The following is a 22,180-nucleotide window of genomic DNA, read 5'->3' on the forward strand; positions in this document are numbered from 1 at the left end:
ACTTTTGTGCTAGTCCCAGTCGGTGCTGCACACATAACTTAGGGTGTCTCTGGGGTGGTCTGGAGAAAAGGACCCTGCAACAAGCTGGTGTGAGTGAGCACATTCAGGACCGGGCATTGTGGAGGCACCCAGGATCACCCCTGGAACAGACATCGAGGAGCGGGGGTGAGGACAGGTTTTGTGGAGAGAGCTTTGTGCTCTCTGAGCTCATCCAGGGCAGCTCAGGGATCCAGCCAGAGCTGGTTTTGTTATGAAAATAAGAAAAGCTCTGATGGGGTGGAGAGGTGGGGAATGGAGCGGAGGGAAGTGAGAGCAACGTATCACGGGGTTTGCAGTAGGAAGTTTAATGCACCCAAGCAACAATATCAGCCAAACTTGTTCCACAGCTGAGACTAAATATCTACAACACACTCTGGATAGGGGCAGATAAGGAAGTGGTTGGTCTACCCAAAAATTTGGACCATGTGACTAAGAGCACAGTCCAAACGCTTCTTAAACTCCGACAGGCTTGGTGCAGTGACTACTTCCCTGGGGAGCCTGTTCCAGTGTGCGTCCACTCTCTCAGTGAAGAACCTCTTCCTGATGTCCAGCCTAAACCTCCCCTGCCTCAGCTTGACATAATTCCCACTGGTCCTATCAGTGGAGATTAAGGAGAGCAGGTCGGCGCCTGCCCCTCCACTCCCCCTCGCGAGGGTGCTGTAGGCCGCGATGAGGTCTCCCCTCAGCCTCCTCTTCTCCAGGCTGAACAGGCCCAGTGCCCTCAGCCGCTCCTCATACGTCTTCCCCTCTAGGCCCTTCACCATCTTTGTAGCCCTTCTCTGGACACTCTCCAACAGTTTCATGTCCAGAACTGTGCCCAGAACTGCACACAGTACTCGAGGTGAGGCCGCACCAGCGCAGAGTAGAGCGGGACAATCACCTCCCTTGACTGACTAGCGATGCCGTGCTTGATGCACCCCAGGATATGGTTGGCCCTCCTGGCTGCCAGGGCACACTGCTGCAAAATCAGTTGGGCCAGACTAATATGTGGCTGTATCTGAGCTTGGAGACTGCAACCAGCTTCAAACTTCCAGATCTAGAGGAACACTTTGGCTGCAGCCTAGAAGCCATGTGTACCTAAGCTCCCCCAGGCCAGCCAATCTTCTTGCCATGACCTGCCAGAAAACAGCAGTGTAGGCATGTAACCAAATTAAAGCCAAAACTTTCAGTCCAGTCCCTGACCTGAATAGTGAGTGAGGATCCGGATCCTGGCATCTATATGTGATAGTTTCTATGCAGCCGAAGTAAATACTGTAGTCAGAGGTCATGGGGCTAGATTTTGAAAAGTCCTGCGTAAAGAAGAGATCTCAGAAAAGCAAATGCAAATAACATTAATGTTAAGAAAAGTAGTTCTGATTGCTATATTCTTTATCTATCATGACTAGACATGAAAATCTATGATAGCAATTTTGCCCTTAAGATAATTTTCTTTTTCTTTTATTTATTATTATTATTTATTTATTTATTTTTAACAGGCTCTGTACCAATTTTCCTCTCAGAATGACTAACAGAAATATGACCCTTGTGCACCTTTTGTATTAATTAATTAGGTCAACTCTAACCACTAAGCCCCTTGTCAGGTTATTTCTACTACTGATAAGGAAAAATTGACCTTAAAACATTGAAGCCAGGTAGACGAGCCTATTCCACAAGGTCTCTTGGCTCCATCCTTGTTAAGTGAAATCTGCCAGGTGTGGATCATTTGACCTTTCCTATATAGGAAGCACGAGGAGTTGTGGGAAATTGCCTTCTTAGGGGAGTTTGAGGCTCAGGTTGTCTGGGGATGTTTTTCTGCTGTGGTGAAATGGACTCGGTGTTCCCCAGTAGGCTGCTTTTTCTTCATGTTTTCTACCACCTCTGTGAAATAGTTTTAGTGACCCTATGAGCTAGCTTCTTTGGTGGTGCCTTCTCAGTACAGTAAAACCCTGGTGGTATGACTTCACTGTGAAGTAGTTTGGAAGTGACTCAAGTTCAGAAGCTGGCAGGTAAGTGTTCCTGTGTTCTGTAGTTGTTTAATGTCGAGGGGTTTGAGTACTTCCTTCACTTTGTCTGTTTTCAGTGAAATTATCCTTTGGGTAGGTTGGTTTGTGCTAAAATCTAGTGGGGGAGTGCTTAAAATCCAGATTCAGGCTTCTCAGGCAGAGTTGCTGCATCCTGCCCATGGCATAGTGCTGGTGCTTGCAGCAGCCACCTGAACCCCAGCACGTTCCCACGGCTTCCGGTATGTAAATCAATGCCTCCATCTCCTTTCCTTCTGCAAACCCAGCTCAGTCCAGGGACACTTACCTGGGAATATTTTCAATTAATTCTTTACAGCTCCTTTAATTTCAGCATGTTGCCATATTTTGTTTTGAAAATGCTTGGAAGTATCAAGGGGTTGTTAGAGTGAGGCTGAATAACTTGGCAGCTGGGCTGGGGGCAGCCAGAGCGCTCAGCAGATGGGAAGATGTAGGAGGTGGTTTGCCTTTTGAGTAAACCTGTTGGTGTGGTACTAAAAAAGTTGCCAGTTTCATTTCAGTGTCAGCACTGCTGGCTCTCCCAACCAGATTTTGCTGAAAGGGGCAGGAGCTGCTCACACCTCTCTGGAGCTGTTGCTCCAGCCAGTTTGAGTGTCCATCCACATGTTGCTGCCTCGGTTAAATCCTTCCTCGAGCCAGAAGGGTTTTATCACAGCTGTAAGGAGCTGCAAACTCGGAGATGATGCAAGTGCTATGCAGAGCCCTTGGATAAGAAATGTCATGAATGGTGACTGAGTCTGGGACTTTGGGATTGTTGGAGCTGAGCCTCATTAGTTCAGCTGGGCAGTTTTGCTGGATGCCCCAGAGCCCAGCCTTTGGGTTTGGGGTTCTGGAGGATGACAGTGGTGCCTATGTCTTCCATCTTCTAGGCACTGCTCTGGGTAGAGATAAGGCTTTGGTGTCTTTGGGACAAAACCCCCTTTACACATTGGTGTGCTGGGGGAATTTGGACTGGGCACGGGGGCTGCCTGCCCAGGGTGGAAGAGATCTCTCTCTGCCCAGGGGATGCCTCTGGGTTGCCTGGCTCACATCCAAGGGAGGTTTCTCATAATACCATGTTTTCAGAAGTTTGTTCACCTGATCCTGGTGTGTGATGCCTCGTAGAAGATCTTCCTCCTTAGGCAAGTCGAAGCTGTGCTGCCTGATCTCTTCCTGCATGCTTTCAAAGAAGTGGAGGATGCATTTGTGAGCAAAGAGCCGGCTGTGCTCACAGCAGGTTTCCTCAAAAGTCTTCTGCTCAATGTCAATGTAGTTGCTCCAGTGCCGGGTCTGCAGGAGGGCAGCCTGGTTGAAGCAAGGCCTGAGCCAGCGGGCGAGGAAAGCTGCTATGATGAGCATCAGCAAAATGCTCCAGCCGAGGGCCTGCATGATTAGAAATAAGCAGAGGAACAGGATCAGCAACAACACGAAGGCAGCACAGGCTGTATCACTGAGACAGGGAGTCTGCATGGCTGCAGATCTGGACTACTGTCCCCAATCCGTCCCTTCAGTCCAGCATCCCAAACTGCGCTCAGGGTGGGAGTACTGGGGAGGTGGATTTATGACATTTATCTGTGCATCAGCAGCTCAGCAGAACAACTCTTTGCAAAGTGGGTCTGGAGTGTTTGCTTTGAGCATGGGAGTGCCCCATATGAAGGGGACTTCAGTGCTCCCCTGATGGCACGTACTAATCTCCAGGACATTCACCTGCCACCTACGCCAGCTTCAGGTGTCTCTTTCTCTCATTGTTCCAGAGCAAACTACTTTCATCTCTCTTGGCTTTCACGGTCCTTGAAGCAGCAGGTCCTGCGTGCAAGGTTAGAAAGGTCTTCTGACCCTGAACAGACAGGGCCTTAGGAGACCCCAATATTCCTTACTTCTTACTTGCTTTTTATTACCTGGGTTTAGAAGTCGCTGGCTCTTCTAGAAACAAAATTCAGTTAACTAAGAAGTCCTTTCCTTCCTTTCTCTCCCTTATCTGGATGACTCTAAGATCATCACCGAGGGCAGCAACACTTGGGGGCACAAGGCAGCAAAGAGCAGTGTTGGTCGCAGCAGGACCACGGTGAGGCTATGCTGAATCAAAGGAGAGTGGGATCAGTGGATGCCTGCCCTGAGCATTTCAAGGGTGTTGGGCTGTGCTGGCAGTGACCCACCTGGGACCAGCAGCGCAGGTACCTGGACACTGCCCGTCGGGACATGCTGTTCCCCACCAGCTCGTCCTCCTTACAGGGCACCTTGGCAAGCAGCTCCTGCGCCTGCTCTACGGTGGCATTGGTGAAGCCTGGGAACTTCTCGGGATCCACGGAGCTGCTGAAGGCACAGATCAGGCACTTGCCATCCAGGAGGGCGACCACGATCCAGACAGCTGGGGCAACCATGGCTCGCTGCATGATGGAGGAGCACATGTACCTGGAGCAGGAGGGAGACACGGGAGGGGAGGTATGTGCGGAGCCTTCTCCTTGCCCAGAGCTTTAATGGACACAGGCTGTCTGGGCTCTGCAGCTCTCCCAGAGCAGATGCACAGCTTTCCCCCATGTCACTCCAGCTACCCTCTCTTCTGCTCTGGGGTCTCTTCGCTGGGGCTGATCCCCAGTGAGGTCTGGTCCAGTGCACAACAGGGCTTTTTTTTCCTACTTTGAAAATCCTTTTCTGAGAGACCTTTCTCACCCTGCTCTGTGCCAACCTGTGCTCTGGGTAAAGGTTTGTCTGCAACAGGGTGAAGCTGATTCTCCTCACCCTGTGTAAGTCTGTAATAACTTAGGTGAGGGGAGGGAAATCACAGTGCTGTTGATAAGGAAAGCTGTGATGGAAATGCCACACTTTCTGCACATTTAAACACCTCATCTTTTTGCACATTTAAGCCCCATGAGAAAACCCATGTGTGCACAAAAGGGACAGGCAGCACCGCTGTTTCCCAGGGTGGCAGCATAAATGTAGCTGCTTGTTTCAAGATGTTCCTGCCCTCCTTTGCTGGGGACGGGGCTGTGGTGCTGCCTTTTTGCCTGCTGTGGCCACCTGGGAAGCACTGACAGTGCCCCAGAGCCTGGGCTTGTGGGGTACGGTGTTGGGAACTGAGTTCAGAGGAAAACAAGTGACTGAGAGGATCAAAGATACAGAGAGAGACAGGATAAATGAGAGATGGGAGGGGGGAAGCCTCTCCCACTGCAAACCCCACCTGATGACAGCCAGGTCCTTCCTCCTGCGCCCCTGCGGCCGCCTCCACTCGTCCAGCATCACCAGGGACTGTCTGTTGAGGATGAGGCCACAGAGGAAGAAGGCAATGGGGGGCACGAACAGGATCCCCAAGCCGTAGGCCATGTTGTACTGGGGCAGACAGGGGCAGCTGAAGTCAAAGCAGGTATAAATCTTTATACTGGCCAGGGCTAACAGCCCACAGATTCCATTCATTACAGACTCCGAGTTGGACTGGAAGTACTGGAAGATCATCCGGAAGCGATCCATTGTTCTCTTTCGGCCAATTCTCCTCCTGGGAAGTCCCTGGGCTGCCCAGCACAGTCTGTCTCCTTTCCTCCCCCTTTCTGCTGCCTTGGGGGATGATGAGGATGGAAGAGGGCACGCAGTTTCCACAGGTCTGTCTCTCACTGTTGGGTTGGTAGCTTTTCTAGGTGAGCAGATGGATACAGCCTCTGGGGGTTGTTTTTTCTGCCCTGTTTTTCATTTTCATGGCTGTCCCACGTGCCAGCCAGTGACAGCCTCCAGTAGCACTGGTCCCTCCCTCCTTTCCCAGGGCTGCTCACTCACAGCAGTGAGCTGTCAGCAGATGCCCGGGAGCTGCCCTTTCCCCATCAAGAAATTAATCATCTGGGAGAAACCAGGAGAGTCCAATTTGCTCATCTGTGCAACCTCTGCCTCCCTGTTTCTTTTTGGCCAAGCAGATTCTCAGCCCTGAGTGGGCAGGGAGGAGGCAGGGAGTGCACGCTTAGCTTTCAGCCCACACTATCACCTCTAGCTCAGATTTCCCTAAATGAAAACGGGCTGAAAGGACCATCCCTGCAGTCTAGAGGCTGTGAGGATTAACAGTTTTCCAAGCCTGGAACGGCACCTCATGGCAAAGATTTTGTACCATGGAGGCATTTGTGGCACACCTACCTTCACATCCGAGACCCTTGCATTGTGGTAGCTCATATTTCCCATATAAGATGCTTGTCACAAAGCTGGTGAATGACAAAAGATGCCATTTTGTGTAAGAGTTTTATGGAGGGAAAGCTCATACGTGTTTGCTTCTAAAGTCTCTGCTTGTGCTGCTGCGGGTTGTGTGGCTCTGCCTGCCAGTGAAAAGGCATCGTTGGCACTGGATGTGCATTTTGGTTCAGTGTGCACTGGAAATCCTGCAGCCAGCATGAGCTGCACAGGGCAGTTTGTATGTGGAGGGGCTCCTTCTCATTCCCTGTCAGAGAGCACAGTGCAATCACAGCAGCAATCATGGAAAAAGCATGAGAAAGCTCCAAGTGAGCTCATTTATCCCACAGGACTGTTATCATGTTCTTGTCATGGGCCATTTTAATTATCCCCAAGACCATTCCTCCCTTCCTCTCAAAAGTTTTATTTCATGGATAAATACAACTCATTATCCCACGAGCTATCTCAGTTCTATTCTGCTGTATCCCACACCACTTTTCTTTCTGGCTCTCATCTGAACACCTTTCAGGTTTCTTCCCAGCGCAGATTTCCAGAGGTGAGAGTGAGAGGACCCGTCTCCACCACAGGACACTCGCCTCCAGCACTGAGGTTCCTGCCCATGCCTGCTCCTGTTGTGGGGCAGGCTGCCTTGGTGGGATCACCTCCATAGGGAGGGAGGGGTACGTGTATGTAGATGCTCGTGGGCACGCAGAGTGGTGTGCAATGCGTGCTGACTCACAGGGTCATTGTGTCGTCTCCTCCAGTCTAAACAGCAACTTGCACAATTAGTGTAATGAAATACAGTTGCACCAGCCATCATATTTGTGTTGTCCTTGACTAGCGAATGGAATTGATTGTTAAAGTGCATCCATCAGCAGTAAAAACCCGTGGCTAATCAGCCACTGTTTGCATTTTGCCATCATACGGCATCAGGACCCCTCGCTGAACTCTGCAGGTGATTTTTTAGCCAGGAAGCAGCCTGTCCAGCTTCCAAAGTGCTTTAATGTTTGTTGGGTTTCTCATTTAATGGCTTGCATTTATGTGCTGATGGGTTGGAAAAGTTCTGTGCCCTTTCTGTAGAACAATTACTTTAAAGAAATTATTTTGTCTTTCCAGCTTTCCTGGCAAAAACCTAGGAAAGACTAAATAGGGCCCTACAACTCAGGACAACAAGATATAAGAAGAGTAGGAAGCATTCTCTGGGCACCGCAAGCAACAAGGAAATTTTACTTTTCCAGAATAGTCTCCTGGCCTGGATGTCAGAGGTCCATAAAAGATGCCTCTGCTGTGAGCTGGGGTCTTGCCAGTAACTCTGAGCTGAGACGTGGGGTCGCTGAATCATAGGAGGGAATATTCCTCCATTTGTTGCAAAAGGAGCTTCCTGGGGTGAGAGAGAAAGAACCCTGAAGGTAAGTAAGTTGCTAAACATGGACAAATGTTCAAAATGATTTCCAAAACCAAGCACATTTGATTATCCATCTTGCTCATTTGACTCGGGCATGGTCCTCTGAGTTAGGCAGCTGCTCCTTGGCAGCTGATCTCCAAGACCACACTGGGAGTTCAGTGCACCCTTTGTGTGCCCACATGGGACAGCCCTTTGGTTTTGACCCAGCAGTGTAGCACATCAGAGCACTGGGAAAGGGAGAAGGACATGTTTCCCTATTCCTTTGTGGTTGTAAAATAACAGGCATGGGCTTTTTACCTGAGATGATAGACAGGGTACAGGGCATGGGAAATCATCATTGTATAGATGAAAGCTTTTAGTCCATCACAGCCTTCTTACTTTAGGGAAGAGGATAATTTCACCACCAAAATTCATGTTGCTCATTTCAAGTAGGACAAACTCAGCAGGATGATGCAGTCGGCTTTGTGCATGCTTTGGGTGCCTGTTCTGCCCCAGGACTGAGCTGGTACCTGGGGAGCAGACATTTCACCCAAGGCTTGCTCTGCTGGAAAAAGGCCTTTGCCACCAGCACCCATGGTGTGGGAGGTGCTGAGTTACCTCATTAGGAGCCACTGGCAGTTGTTTATAACTTTGTCAAATTATTTAATTACATGGACTGATTTTTTTTTTCTGTCCTGAATGTCTGCCTCAGGCAAAATATTTTTAGAAAACTGCTGCATGGAATGATCAGCTGCTCCTGGGCTGATGTAAGGGCAAAAAAAATGGACTTCTTTTTCTCCCTTAATCAAGGGGGGTTGTGCAATTGATCTGCAAATGCATGGCAACCCTGCCACCCACCCGGGGGGCACAGTGGTGACTGTTCCCAATAGGAGCAGGGGTTCCTCCCCACCAGTGTACCAGGAGCCCAAATTATCACCCCACTCCTTCTTGTGTTACTGCTGCCAGCCCTGTAGTTACCCTGGGGCAAACCAGGAGCAAAGAACCAGCCCGCAGGAGATGGCTGTGAAATCAATTTAGCTCCGAATGTCTCTTCCTTCCTAATTTCTTGGCTCATTACTTGCCAGGCAGGGATGCCACCTCCAGCCAGCGCTGCGTTACAGCGAGCGCTGTGCAGCCAGGAGCAGCAGGCACCCAGCGACTGCTCCTCTTCTCGGCCTCTCTGTGTTCCCGCACCCATGTGCGCATGCAACCTGCCGCACCTCCGGGGTGCAAGAGCAGCTGGGTGCTCCCAGTCGCTGCAGGAGGGCTCTGGTCCTGTCTCTGGGGACAGCAGAGCAGCAGCATCGCTGCCTTCTTCCTCCAGGCGAACAGAACAAATGCAAAGCTGGCAGAGGACTTTACCCCTCGCTGCCTGGAAATCTTTCAGCATCTTGGATTTATCATGGAAGAAACCACCTTCCATTGCAGCTGCACATGAAGAAGGACATAGGCAGTGTTTTCTCCCTCCAAATAGTGTGCAAGCTCATTGACAGCAGAGACAAACTAGAGCACTGTTAGCTCCATGGGGCAGGGAGCATCCACATCTGAGTATTTCTGCAGAGCTGAGCACTCTCCCCAGGTTAAGCAAATAACGAGTAATGACCATTAAATGATTAAAGAGATGCTAGCAGAAATAACGGCAGCATTGTGAAATGTAGTTTGTCTTCACTAATAACATTCTCTGGAGATTGGATGCTCCTGTGCTCTGCCTTGTAACTTCGTTAAAGCACCAACATGCAGCTGAGTGCCAGTGAGGAAATATATGGATTAGTTTTGTGCTTTTCTTCTTAGGAGCTCGTTATATATTGCTCTCCTGGCCATTAAAGCTTAGCTCTCTGGCTTATGTGAAAGCCCTGTTTCCTGATCTCTGCATTATCCCAACCTTGACCTAATTCACACAATTTCTGACTGAAAGAGCATTTTGCAGGTTCATTTATCTGCTTGGCTTCGAACCGATGCTGCGGTGAGTTCATTTTAGATGGAGTCTCTTCTCATCTTGGGAGTGAATTAGGGAATAAGGCAGAGAATTAGGGAATCAGGCTGATCGCTTAATATCCTGGCTCAGTGATTTTCAGACTTCTCTGATCTGATAATGCTTGCACATTTTCTAAGGGAGGTGCAAACTCCAGATAGCAGATTTAAGGCTGCTGACATTTAACTAGCTTTCCTTGTTATTTTTCTCAGACTCTTAAAATTAGGCTCTGGCCCTGGGGAACCTGCAGTTTGCAGGCTGAAAACCACTGATAACAAACTTTTCTTGATAGAGCAGTTTGTCTTCGGTGTGCAGAGGTGTCACAGAAACTACTGAGGTGTTCAGGAGGAAAAGGGGCTTGGGTGAGGGAGCCCAGCTCAGTGTGGTAACCTCAAGTTTGGGCAGCTCTCAGGGCTGACGTGGTCCTGCACTGGTGTCACTGCTTCAGGCAAGACCTTCAGAAGATAGATTTGTGTCTCCTAAGACACCAGTTCTGTCTCTACAGTGTTAATTCACCAAGGATCCTCTGGTAAGTCATGGCTAAAAGCTGATTCTGCAGCTGTATTTCTTGCCACTGTCTGGAGAATCTCTTGGTTGGTGGGTGTGAGAGCTCTGGAGGTGTGGGCTTTGGCTGCCAGTGCTCACATCCCGTGCCCAGGCTGGTTTGCTTTCATTCTTCTCCTGACTGCTATATTAAAATGACAGTAAAATAATAAAATCTTGATTCAAAATATGGTTTTATAAAATAACCTCCAAATTGTGTTTTGGTATCTCCATACAAATTCTTCCATGCTGGCAATGAAGAAGAGAGATCAAAGAAAATGAACTACTTTCTGTTGTCAGTTACCAGCAGCTTGGGCGACAACCAGCTGTATTACCACATAAGCCCCTTGTATTTACAAGATGCGAGCCACAGCACAGATTTCTTAAAACTCTACTGTGGCTATGGATAAGTTGCTATAACATGACTCCACCTGTACTGGCTGTGATCAGGCTTGACTCCAATACCTCCAAGATCCATAAATAATGATGTGAGAGTTCATGAGAAACTGAATAACGTGACAGACCTTTTGTTAGGAGTGATACAATATTTCTAACACTTATATGTCAGGAATGGAAGGTGTTTGTAAAGGTAGAAAAGAAGTTTTATCAGGAAATTTCACAATTCTTTTCCACAAGAAAAAATACTTAACCATGGCCTTAAAAAAAAAAAAAGTTGACTGTAGTTTTAAGTCAGGCTTTGGGCTCTGAAGGAGGGGCTTTATAAACGGGGAGCTGTGGCTGTTTGCACCCAGAGCAAAAAGAGCAGGGAGGATGGAAGGGATTAGAGCAAAGGCTCTAAGAGCTGTGGAAATAATTTTTTTATTCAACATAAAGCAATGCCTGGGCTTATGGGGCAGGCAGCGCCAATCAGTAACAGCATGTTGAAAAGGAGTGAGTGCTGCGCAGCCTGAGCTCAGCGTGCAGCAGGGATCCTGCGCTCCTCCTGGCCATCCATCGGTCTGTCCGATCATACTCAGAGGCAAGAGGGGGATGTTTTGGGAGCACTGAGCATCCCAGGATGGGGCCAGCACTCAGCAGCAGGGCCAGGCACGTCAGCTCTGCTGTCCCCGCTGTGCTGTCGCTCAGTGACACAACTGCCTGAACTTTGGTGCCATCAGTATGGTGTTAGAGATTGAAGCATAAGCGTGGTTGTCACTAGGTACACCTGAGCTCATTTTATATGTGTATCTCAACTACAAATCTTTACGAAGATAAATTGTAAATCTTTTCTGGGCTTAAAGCGTGGTAGAGCAGCGTTAAATACTTCTTATGCACTGTGAATAAACTGCAGAGGTTGTTCTGGTAGCTGAGAGGGAAGTGATCCTGCTGGCAGGGCTGGGTGCTGCTAAAGGTGATGGCCTCCACTCCTCTGCACTGTGAACCACAGAACAGGAGGTGGAGTTTCCTGAGAAAAATGGGATATGCATCGAGACATCAGAACCAAAACACTACAGACTACTTCTTGCTGCAGGAAAATCTGATCCCTCTCTGCAGGGGTAAAAGTTCATCCCGTGTCCATGGTTTGTGTTGGGTGAGCAGGGAGATGTGCTCTTCCAGTGCCCTGTGTAGTTACTCACTCTTGGCTGCAGTGATAGTTACAATAAGCCACCTCTACGTGAGGAGGCTGTGCAGGTGGTGAGGCATGATATGTGCCTTTCTAAGGTGTGAACCATCACACAGAGGTGTAGTAGTCTGTTTGGGGTCTGGGTTTGGGTTCTCTCCCTGCCTCAGATTTCCTTCAGGCTCCAGTGCTGGCTCCAGCCTGGCCTCAGAGCGAGCCACGAACAGAAAGCTCAGCTCATTACGGCATTTCTCCACAGAGAAACACAGCGGCTGTTTCTCATCAGGAGCCCTTAGTCCCAACCTTTGCTAACCACCCTGGCCCTCACGGAGCGGCTGCAGTGCTGTCAGCCGGGCTGGGGCGCTGCCGGCATGGGCATCCCCTGCCCCGAGCTGCTGCTGGGTTCCTAAAAGCCTCTTCTTCCAGATAAGAAATCTCTCTTGTCTTACAGGTTCCTTTGGCTCAGCCTAGCTCCGACTGCTGGAGAAGAGCTATCTTTTCAGGCGTTTTGTTCAGGATTAGCAAGAGTAGAATGGTTTAGAAGCTGTGAAGAGGACATCTTTAATCATCCAGGAAAATTTCTCTCGTAGCTCTTCTCCTTATCTGCTCAAAAAAAAAAAAAAAAAAAGTTTTTTTTCCAAGGATCTGGGGCTCAGGTAACAGCTCAGATGTTAGGTTGTCTGGGCATCAGTTCCTCTGCAGAGTAGTAGTGGGTTTCTGATCCTAAGTAAAATCCTCACTTCAATATAAAAATGCTGTTTCATTCCCCTACAGAAGCTAGGGCACTGGAACTAAAACACACACCCCGGAGCATGTAAAACTGCTGCTTCAGAGTAGCTGCAATTCATCTGCTGGCGAAATTAGAGTCTTGTTTCACGAGGCTGTCTTGTCTTGACTTTCTCTGTGTACATAAGCCACCTTCTCACATCATTAATCTTCTTCTCTGTGTATATTTATGTTATTTATAGAGTGCTGGGTGTCTCCAGAATGTGGTGAACACAGGCGCTGTTATCTGATTATAGCAATTTTGTCTTTCTCCCAGGAAAATAACAGCCTGCCTTAACTTCTCAGGGGGGTCTCTCCCCTTCACCAACAGCAGACCGTCTGTGATGACAAGTGACTTGTGAACGATCCTTGGGGCAGATCTCATCTATGCTTGGCCATGATAAACGAGAAACCAACAAATCCTAGGGAGATCAGTGTGTTCAGACTCAAAGGTACAGTTTTTCTTTCTCTGCCTAATTCTTATTTCTTCTCTCTGTCAGGCTCTGACTTTGGACCCTGCTTCTGGGCTTAAAAGCTTCAGAGCTCAAGCTCTGACAGCTTATCAGAGGTAAGATGGGAGGAAGAGGTGGCTGCAGGTTGCTGCGGGTTCACTGCTGCATGACCGGCCTCTGGCATGTCCCTGCTCACTGTCCCTATGTGTACAATTGTGAGGAATAATTCATGCATGTTTCTAGAAAAAGAAATCCCAAGAAAACAAACTTCATCCAAAGCACCAGGTAGTCTCATAGAAACTGTGTGGGGAAAATCAAACAACTGTCCCAGTCCCCAGAGACAGCTGGTTCTTCACGAAACAAACTCTGCCCCCTTCAGTCCTGATCCTCAGTGCAGAGCACAGAATACCTTTGGAAGACAAAACTATGGGCTGCAGTTCATAACCCTACCTGAATACAGATAGTCATGGACCTAGCAGAGTAATGGTCTTTTAGGGCACATTGCAATTTCCCATATCCTCTGCCTCAAGCTAGATTCTTGTGATTCCACAGGCAATAATTATGTGCTGTGCCTGGTATTCTGCAGAGGGTAATAATCTCCTCACTCTCCCTTTAGTAACCTCCTATCTCTGTCCAACAACTCCTGCCTTTTTGAAGCAAATAGCTAGCATCACGCCGTCAAGGATGATAGGATCCTGTGGCTTCTTAATTGCCACCCTCTGCTCCATCAGGCTCCATCTGCAGTAACAATGCTCTGAGCATGGGCCTTTTCCAAGAGCTCTGAATGCCCCTGAGCTGTCTTGTGTTAAACCTCCCAAGGAGCTCGGTGTCTTGACTTTGGTACCACATTCAGCATTAAATACATTGTTGTAAATGTATTTTTCTCCATTCATCAGGACCTTGTATGGGCAAACACCCCCTGCCTCTTCCCCTTCCTTCTCTGTAGTGCCACTTGTCCCTTTGTGCCACTTCTTGTCTTTAAACCTCATGAAATTTGCCTTTTTCTTTGGCTGATGGCAGCCCTGCTCTGCAGAATACCGTGCTGTAGTGACCCCACAGAAAATATCTGAGGTCTCAGCTGGTGTCCCTCAGCAGCTCATGGACAAGCACTTTTCTTGCAGCTGATTTCCCAGCCTTGGAGCAGCACCTTCAGCTCAGCCCGCTTGGTGCCCCCGCACGCTTTCTGGTATTTACCTTCGCTTTTCCAGTTTCTTCCTCCCATCTGGTCTCCTGCATTTGTTGCCAAGAGCTACCCTTGCTCGTTGCGAGTAAGTCATCTCTGTGTGGTTTAAACTGATTTTGGGGGAACCAAGCCAGCAAAAGGTGGCCATGAAACAACCGCAAACCGGCGTTGCTGCTGCTGGTTACAAGCAGCGCCCTGAGCTGACTTCGCTCTGATGTTTGCTGGCTCTGAGCCGTGGCTTTCTGACCTGAGCAGCAGAGCGGAACGATTAGCCATATAAGTGCAAGGCAGGGGCTGTATTTTGGATTATTCAGATTATCAAACTCTCAATCTCTGCATCTGGCATAATCACCGTTTCATTGCCTGCTTCCTCTGTTAGCTAAAAGTGCACTCTGGAAGCAGATAGAAGCATTGCAACCCCAGCTCTTGCTCTCAAATTCCTTCCCAAAATGAGGCTAGATTCCAATCTAAAGGGTTTTGACTATTGCAAAGATGGAGAAAGTAAAGGTAAGAACTGTAAGAATTACATAGAAGCAAGGCCCCTATCTTGGCAGTTCGCCTTAACTGCTAGCAAGACTGTAACTAGGACCTTGACCTGTTCAGTTTGTGGAGAAGAAGGTTGAATGAAGGAATGATAATTTGTAAGTGTCTTCTTTGGCTGCTGGATCAAACTGAAGAACATCTAATGAGCTCCACTGGCATAGAACTTGCAACTCAGCAAATTCGGATTGGAAGAGAGTTGCAAGTTTTTAACAGACAGCCATTTAAACATTGTAAAATTTAGTCTAATAGTGCGGCAGCTTCTCCTTTACTTGCAACTTTAAAATTAAAGGGGGATTTGTTTTCTAAATATGTTTGAGACAGTGAAAATCTTGGCATTAATTCTTAGGCAGAGAAGCAAAATTGCCTTTTGAATCTAGGAGGCATAACTCATGCAGAGACTTTTAGAAGAGATAATAATGTCAGGAATATGTTCATCAGTAAGTGAGAGCTGCAAATCTATATCTGTTCGTGAAGTGAATAATGATGGATAATGCTCAGTCACAAGGCTAGAATGCCGCCTGCAGGATTTTAGTGACAGTGTGAACAATGTGAGTGGTGCAGTTAGAAGTGTTTACTCATAGAGGAAGGCAGTGTTTAGTCCTTATGTTCACGTTTATCAGAACCCAGTGACAGTATCTGATTTCATATTGTGATCCTTTGTGCAGACTGGAAATTTTGAGAAAAGAACAGATCTGTCAGCAAGATTATTCAAATAAGCCCTGCTGGGGACTTGTGCTTCTCCTCTGTTCTTCCTGGGTTTAGATGTGCATTTTGAGATTAGTTTTGAAATGCATGCTAGCTCTTCCTGGCTGTCAAGCCAAAATTAAGGCTGACGTTTGCCTGTGGGGTTAGTCTTCACTGCTGGGACAGGGTTGTACCCTTGGAAAAAAAAAAATAGTTGCACCTGTTTTGCTGAATTCAGCAGTTCCCAGTAGTAGTCTCCTGGTGAAAAGTGCTTCTGTCATGTATGCGTTACAAATTGTCTTTGAGAATCAAAGGGGCTATATGATACTAAACTTGACATTTCTGAGTTTCTGGCTGGTTCCTACCATTTGAGTCAGAGCAAAAAAGAAAAACTGACTTCAGATGCTACCAGCAAGCTGCACATCCAGTGCCACCAGCACTACAGCCTCTGTAGATGCGGACGAGAAGGTGACTGCTGTTATTTCCAGGTCACCTTTTTCAGATCCAGCCAAACTCAGTGAAGTTGGCTTAGGAATCCCCACAGAGACTATTAGGGAGTTAATAAGCAACATGGTCAGCCCTGTCTGGGGACCTCTGAAGGTGGTGCTCAGCTTCAGGAACTACACAGGGGCTGGACAGCTTGGATGGAAGCTGGTCAGGAAGACAAGTACTGGATGCATCCTGCTTCTATGATCAGTCTAAGGGTGAGTCTAACTTGTCTGGCTGTTCAGTACAGCTTTTGACATGGTGCATGGTGGTTTTGTGGGGCTGTTTGCTGCCTGGGGCTCTGCAGACTGTAGAGGAATTGGAAGTAAAAATCCAGATTTTTCACATTGCTTGAAGTTTATTTGGAGCTTGTAACCCTTGGAGGCTGTGAAACCATACTGCTGTCCAAGAACCCAATGGGGAAAGGTTGAGAGGTCTGGTTAGGAATAGGATTAGGTTGGTCCATCGTCCATCACCATGCTAGGAGTGGGGCCAGGGACTGTCTGCAGCCCATCCAGTGAGGAATGTGCTGTGAGGGGAAGGAGCTGGACCAAAAAGATGTAAAAAGTCACCAGTCCTCATGTGCAGTATGGCTGGGAAATACTACCATAAAATAACTCCACCTGTAGGCAAAACAACATGTAGGGTCAAGACCTTAATACCTTGGCAGATGAATATTGAGTAGTGTGTCAGAGTTCTTCCTTTGATAATCCAAACCACATTTTTAGGCATTGAGGACGTCAAGCACTTTTAGACATAACCCTTAAGGCACTTGCCTTTTTTCTAACTGACCATATTTACTAAAGGTTTGTTTTTTCCAGTATCATCCTGAGGAGGATGATTTCTCAGCATGATGTAAAGCTGGCTAGCAATGACCCAATTAGAAATCTGAGCACCTCTGCTGTTAATTTGGGCAGTAAATCTAATTAAAAGCAAATATTTAGATGCAGAAATAGGAAGGAGGTATGAGGTTGGCACCGGCATCTGTCATCAAAGTCTCGATTTGTTCCTGTTCTAACAGAAGCCCATTTAGATCTGCAAAGAATGTGGGATATAGAGATATAGAGAAATATCCCTCAAACTCTGTTCTTCCACAGCAGTTTTTTTGCCATATCAGAAATATCCACTGTCTTGACCATGACATCAAAGAGAGATTGAAGGGAAGGTCTATTGACCAAAGAAAAATGTTGAGGGAGAAGTTACCCAAAAGTGAAGTGAACGGGCACACACACACAAAAACAAAACAAAACAAAACAAAAAACACAAAACAAAACACCCTGCAATGCTGGTAAATCTGTGGAGCTGGTAAATTCACCTTAATGTGCCAGGAGGGATCTCTGCTTCGTGCTGCTGGAAGTGGGGGTTCGGTCTGGCTGACAGTGAAACTCCAAAGGGAAGATCAAAGACCTGATTATTAACTATGCTAAAATCCTGTTAGATTTCTCTTGTAGATCAAAGGACCCTTTAAAGAGGGAGGAGCTGATTCCCCTGGAAATAACTTCTGCTCAGCACAGGGCTTTCATGTAAGCCCCAGCTTAGTGGTAAGATCTGGGCTTCTGGGATATGGCACAAATGTGTTGCAGTATGGTTATTCTCTGCTTCTGGGAGCTTTCCTCTGTGGGAGGAAGCAGCCTTGGGCTTGCTCTAATACACACGTGGGGTTCAGCAGGCCCCGCCAAACTCCCCGGTGTGGGGAGCACAAGAAGTTTGAATGAAAGGTGAGCTAAACCCTCCTCAGGTAAGTCTTACAAGGCTATAGGTGAGATGTGCATGCCAGAGCTCAAAAAAATATAACCAGTAAGTGGGGGAGAAATCCATATTTTCTAACCACCCTATTTATTCTACTTGATCAATAATTATCTTCATTGCATTAAATTTGAGCCTAGTTCATAGCAAACATAAGCAATGCTTTGAAAATGGCTGATAAAAATGCGAAAGTTTTTGGGTTCTGCTTGTCAATACAGGGACCAGACCCTTACCATGACTTCCATCCCATATCCAAACTGACTTTCTTCATTAACATGGAACTTCCCAAATGAAGCAATTGTCCAAAGGAAGTGGTTCTCTTACTTTTGCTATTTTCCTTGCTTTCTCATATAGTGCAGTTATTGGATTTGTATGAAGCTTTTCACACAAGCAGCTTCAGAGAGAATGAAGTCACCAATGAAGTGAAAGAAATGGAAAATCAAAAGATGATAAGATAAAGGCATCTCTGCAGCTGACTTGATCTGGGTCCATAAAAACCTGCATGGGGAGATTTGTGAGAGGATGAGGCTCCTTCATCTGTCACACGAAGACACTACATAGGGCAAGGCGTGGAGGTTCAAGTTCGCAAACTTAGAGCTGGAAAGCAGGCACTTGTTTTTAACTGGGAGACCAACTGTTGTAGCAGTAACTTCTCTTGAGCGTGAGTTCTCTGCTGTCACTCTGTGCTTTCAGGTCAGAGCGTAGATCTTGAAAATGGTGCTGTGGGAGAGCCCTGAGTTGCTCCTGCAGTGCAGGAGTGGAGTTTCATGCCCTCTGTCACACTGGAGCAAGATGATGCTGGATATTGTGGTCAGCAGCGGTCCCCACACAGACACACACTGACTGTTGGGGAAGGTTTATAGGGCATTGCAGCAGGGGATTGCATTACTTTTTAATATGGGAAATGAAAGAGCTTTGCTTACTTTTATGGAAAATGCCTTCTAAATAGTCACTGCTGTGAACATACTCCATGAAGCTGCTTGATGGAAAATTTATTAGGTGGTTAATCTGAACCTAGCAGCTACAGAAGAGGCATGAGGGGAGGAATGTAGGAGGGCTGGGGTAACAGAAAAGTAAATAAGAAAAGTTCATGTGGTCTCTCTGTGCTTCTCTACCTCTTCTGAAAGTTCTCCCTTTCTGGAAACGTGAAGTACCATTTGGCTTTGGAGATGAGATGGGGATGAGAGCCAAGCAGGGTTAGGGCAGACTTTGCCAGAGCCTGTGGGGCAAGAGACAGGAAGAACTGCACAGTGTGGGGTGCAGGGCTGGAAAGAGGCCAGAGGCTCAGGGTATGCAAGTGGGCTGATTTCTACAGAAAAGGAAAAGGGGGCACTCTGTCATGCTGGGGGATGCTGGCAGTCAGGGTTAACTAAAGGCCTGTGGTCCTGCAGGATGGAGCTGGGACTCTGAAAAGCCTTGAAAAGCAACTCCAGAAGTCTGGTGCTGTTAGGAAGCAGATCCTGCAGGGCTGCGCAAGCATCAGCTCAGGAGAATGATTTTTCCTGTGGCTTCCAGGACGGATATCTGTGTATATATGAGGCACCAACATACTGTGTAAGTACTACTTGTGTTTCTGCATCTTGTCTTCAAGGTCAGGCAGCAGCTTCTGCTCTCGTGCAGGTCCTGTGCTGACGAATGGGAGAACTGCTAATGTAAAGGTCAGAAAACAAACAGAACTAATCTGAAACATTAAGCTGGCTGTGCAAAACATGTTTTCCTAGTCTGCACACTGCAGAGCCAGTGTGTCATGAAAGACTGAAACTTTTTCCCTATCTCACTAATAAAAAAACAAATATCCACATTTCTTGTGAGAAAGGTGACCTCAGATTTAGCTGTCTCAGGGAAGGAATGCCAAATTGGAAGATCACCTGTCATGATGTCCTTTTGCTGACTGCTGTCTTAAACTGAGCATTTTATAAATGCTGATGGGGATTTGCACCATCAGCCTCTCCACTTTAAGGTAATATTTCTAGATATATCTTCCAAGACAGTGCTGGATGCTGCTGTATAATCTGTTGTTTTCTGGCTATGGCTTCGTGTGTACTCCTGCTCATGTGATACTTCATAATTACTCCTTGTTTGTGGTTGCCTGGTTTTGTGTGTAATCCCTCGAGGGGTGATGAGCCTAGAAGGCACAAACACAGGCTTTGCAAAGGGAATTTTTAACTACATTTTCTTCATTGCTGCACAGAGCTACGGAGTTAGAAATCTCTTCAAAACATCCAGAGTCCTTATATGCAAGTGCTTTCATCTGATCTTGCCTTTTTCATAGTCTGAAATTGTGCCTGGGTACCAAATCTGTGACAGCCTGGCCATCCTTCTCCAGCAAGTTCTCTTTGCATGTGACAGTAGATGCTACCCTCGAGCCGTCTCACTAATCCTCCTCCACATCCAGTCTCTCTCCTCTTTGACATACGCCCGAGCTGAACAGCTGGAGCTCATCCTTGCACTCGGCTTTTGGGTAGAGAGCTCATGGGTGTTGTTGTGACTAAAGGCAGCAGATGCTGTTTCATGCGCAGATGTGACTGCGCTGTGGCTTTCTCCTCGTGTTCGTTCATGATGACAATCACAATGTTAACACCTCTCCCAGAGCTGATGCTCATTTCAGGTGAAGTTCATGGATTGACTGCATTGTCCCGACAGACTTCTCAGCATGGATTGCAGATCAGTGGTCAGCTGCCTATGCACAGGTACGGAAGGTGGAAGGGAATTATAACGTAGTGCAAGCTCACTCTGCTCTATCACACAGCGTTGTCTCTCCACCAAACCCTCCCCACTCCTTGACAGGACTGGTACCAAGAAATTGCACATCCCTAATTAGTCAATTCAATTGATACTACTGGTGCTAAGAAACAATCAGTATCCTGACTTACGGGCATGGAAGTCCTGCAGTTCTGGCAAGCTGTTTCAGTGTTCCCTGTTGCTGAAGCACAAGAAAAAAGCAAAAACCCAGAATCAGTATGATCCTGTTTTGTCTGTCAAGGGCCCCTGTGATCACAGAGCATATTTCTCACCCTGCTCAACATTTTCTGCGGGAAGAACTGACACAAGTTGGCAAGGACAGCACCAGCCCCTCCTTCCCACTCCTTACCCAAGCAGAGCCATGAGCAAATTCAAATACTCTTTGATAAAGTGAACCAAGATACGATCACAGCAAAACCCTGGTGCTGTTTTGCATTCCTCCCCGCAGTGTTAATGACAGCCTGTGGTGTGAGGCGAGGCGAAGCCCACCCCTCAGAGAAGCTGAGCACGTTGCTAGGGCAGATCTATACGGCTTCCTGCTTCCACTGATGGAATTGTGTTTTACCACGGCTCCCCAGGGGCAGCAGGGACCTGGCTGAGGACATAATCTACAAGCCATGTGTGGTATAATTTAATATTTGTGCTATGGTCCCAGGATTAAATTGGTGCCTGATGCCTACAACTCAGATTGGATTTGGTGGAAGTGAAAGGCTCTTGGTCCTTCTGGGAGCGAGCCCAGCACACAGCGCGGTATCACACAGCGCAGTTAGCGGGCATGATGCATGCGTGAGTGCCTGTGGTTTAATGGGTGGCTGCACAGAGATGTTCCCTGTGCTGCTATTTAGATGCCCACCATGCCTACAGTTAAGAACTCGGGAAAAAAAATATCATTTTTCATGATCTCTTTTATCCAATGAGAAGAGGCATCTTTCCATTATAATTTGCCTTACAATGACGCTTCTTTCTACCATATAGAACAAGATTTCCAGAAAAGTGTAAGTCCTTACTCAAGACCTCTTACAATTCAAGGACAGGCACAGAGAGAGAATAGAAAAAAGGAAATGAGAAAGAATGGGGATTTTTTTGTTGTTGGTTGCAGACGGTTTGATTCAGCAGGATGGAAGACATTGTGTGGCGAGGGGGCAGGAGCTGGAGTTGCCCGTCTAATGCCCGATCCAGTCTTGTGTTTCTTTGTGAGCTCGCTGTGATGAGCTGTCTCGAAGTAGTGTTCACAAAGGATATAAATAAAGATGTGACTCAGTCTTGCAGTCTCTGTCCCACCTCTGCTCACGAGCTGCTTGCTGGTGGACCCAACACACCAGCAACACCCACCATTGACAAGCTTGTGTCTGAGCAAGTGTTTTCAGAGAACAGGGGATCTTTTGGCTTTTTGGGTTGGGAAATCATGGCCATAGCTGTTTTCAATGTTGAAAATGTTCACATGTGGTCCCTGACCAGGAAGAGCTTTTCTTGTATTTACGAGGAAGTGGCAGAGTGGAGGTAAATAGATGGACAGATGGACAAAACCACCTTTTAGAAAGAAACAGCATTAGAAATTTCATTCAACAGAAGGAAGGATGATGACATTTTGGAGCCCTGACATAGCTGAACTGAGGCTGTTCTCAGTCTTCAGCATTCACTGAAACCCCAGATGAAGCTTGCAGGTGTGTGCATCTCCAGAACCAGGAGTCTCAAGAAAAAAAGTTAATGCAAATACACAGTAGACCAGCATCCTATGGGGATTTATTTTAATGTGGGTACCTCCTGAACTCCTCCAGGTCCTGGGTGGTGCTCCTCACAGTAAAAATCCCTTTATGGCTTAGGTGCTGCTGGGTGAGGATGAAGGGAACCCCGCTGCCCCATATGGTCCCAGCTGCTTTTGTGGGGCATCTCCCCACCTTGCAGATGTGAGGGAGGTGGTGGTGTGCGGCTGCACGAGG

The 22,180-nt window shown here is 47.4% G+C and overlaps 1 protein-coding gene and 1 long non-coding RNA gene across 14 annotated transcripts; one reads left to right on the forward strand and one right to left on the reverse strand.

Moving 5' to 3' along the window:
- Positions 1 to 1,501: 1,501 nt before the first annotated feature.
- LOC308197413 lies at positions 1,502 to 22,123 on the forward strand. 13 transcript variants are annotated; one of them, XR_013952897.1, is made up of 9 exons: positions 1,502 to 2,260; positions 4,269 to 4,478; positions 5,453 to 5,629; positions 6,709 to 6,859; positions 7,296 to 9,526; positions 12,905 to 15,970; positions 17,191 to 17,293; positions 17,853 to 19,052; positions 19,771 to 22,123. It is a non-coding gene; the product is annotated as an uncharacterized lncRNA (long non-coding RNA). The 13 variants fall into 13 exon arrangements; XR_013952898.1 differs by having other exon boundaries at positions 17,853 to 18,159; positions 18,890 to 22,123; XR_013952902.1 differs by having other exon boundaries at positions 12,905 to 12,972; positions 13,978 to 15,970; positions 17,853 to 22,123.
- CALHM3 (calcium homeostasis modulator 3) lies at positions 2,550 to 5,501 on the reverse strand (the record flags this gene model as incomplete). The annotated part of the gene is made up of 3 exons (XM_080597854.1): positions 2,550 to 3,419; positions 4,193 to 4,448; positions 5,215 to 5,501. The coding sequence occupies 3 exons, from the start codon at positions 5,499 to 5,501 to the stop codon at positions 2,979 to 2,981; spliced, it is 984 nt and encodes a 327-aa protein (XP_080453980.1). The 3' UTR covers positions 2,550 to 2,978.
- Positions 22,124 to 22,180: the final 57 nt, after the last annotated feature.

The sequence above is a fragment of the Anser brachyrhynchus genome (assembly GCF_964034855.1).
Source record: "Anser brachyrhynchus genome assembly, chromosome: 6".
NCBI lineage: Eukaryota > Metazoa > Chordata > Aves > Anseriformes > Anatidae > Anser > Anser brachyrhynchus.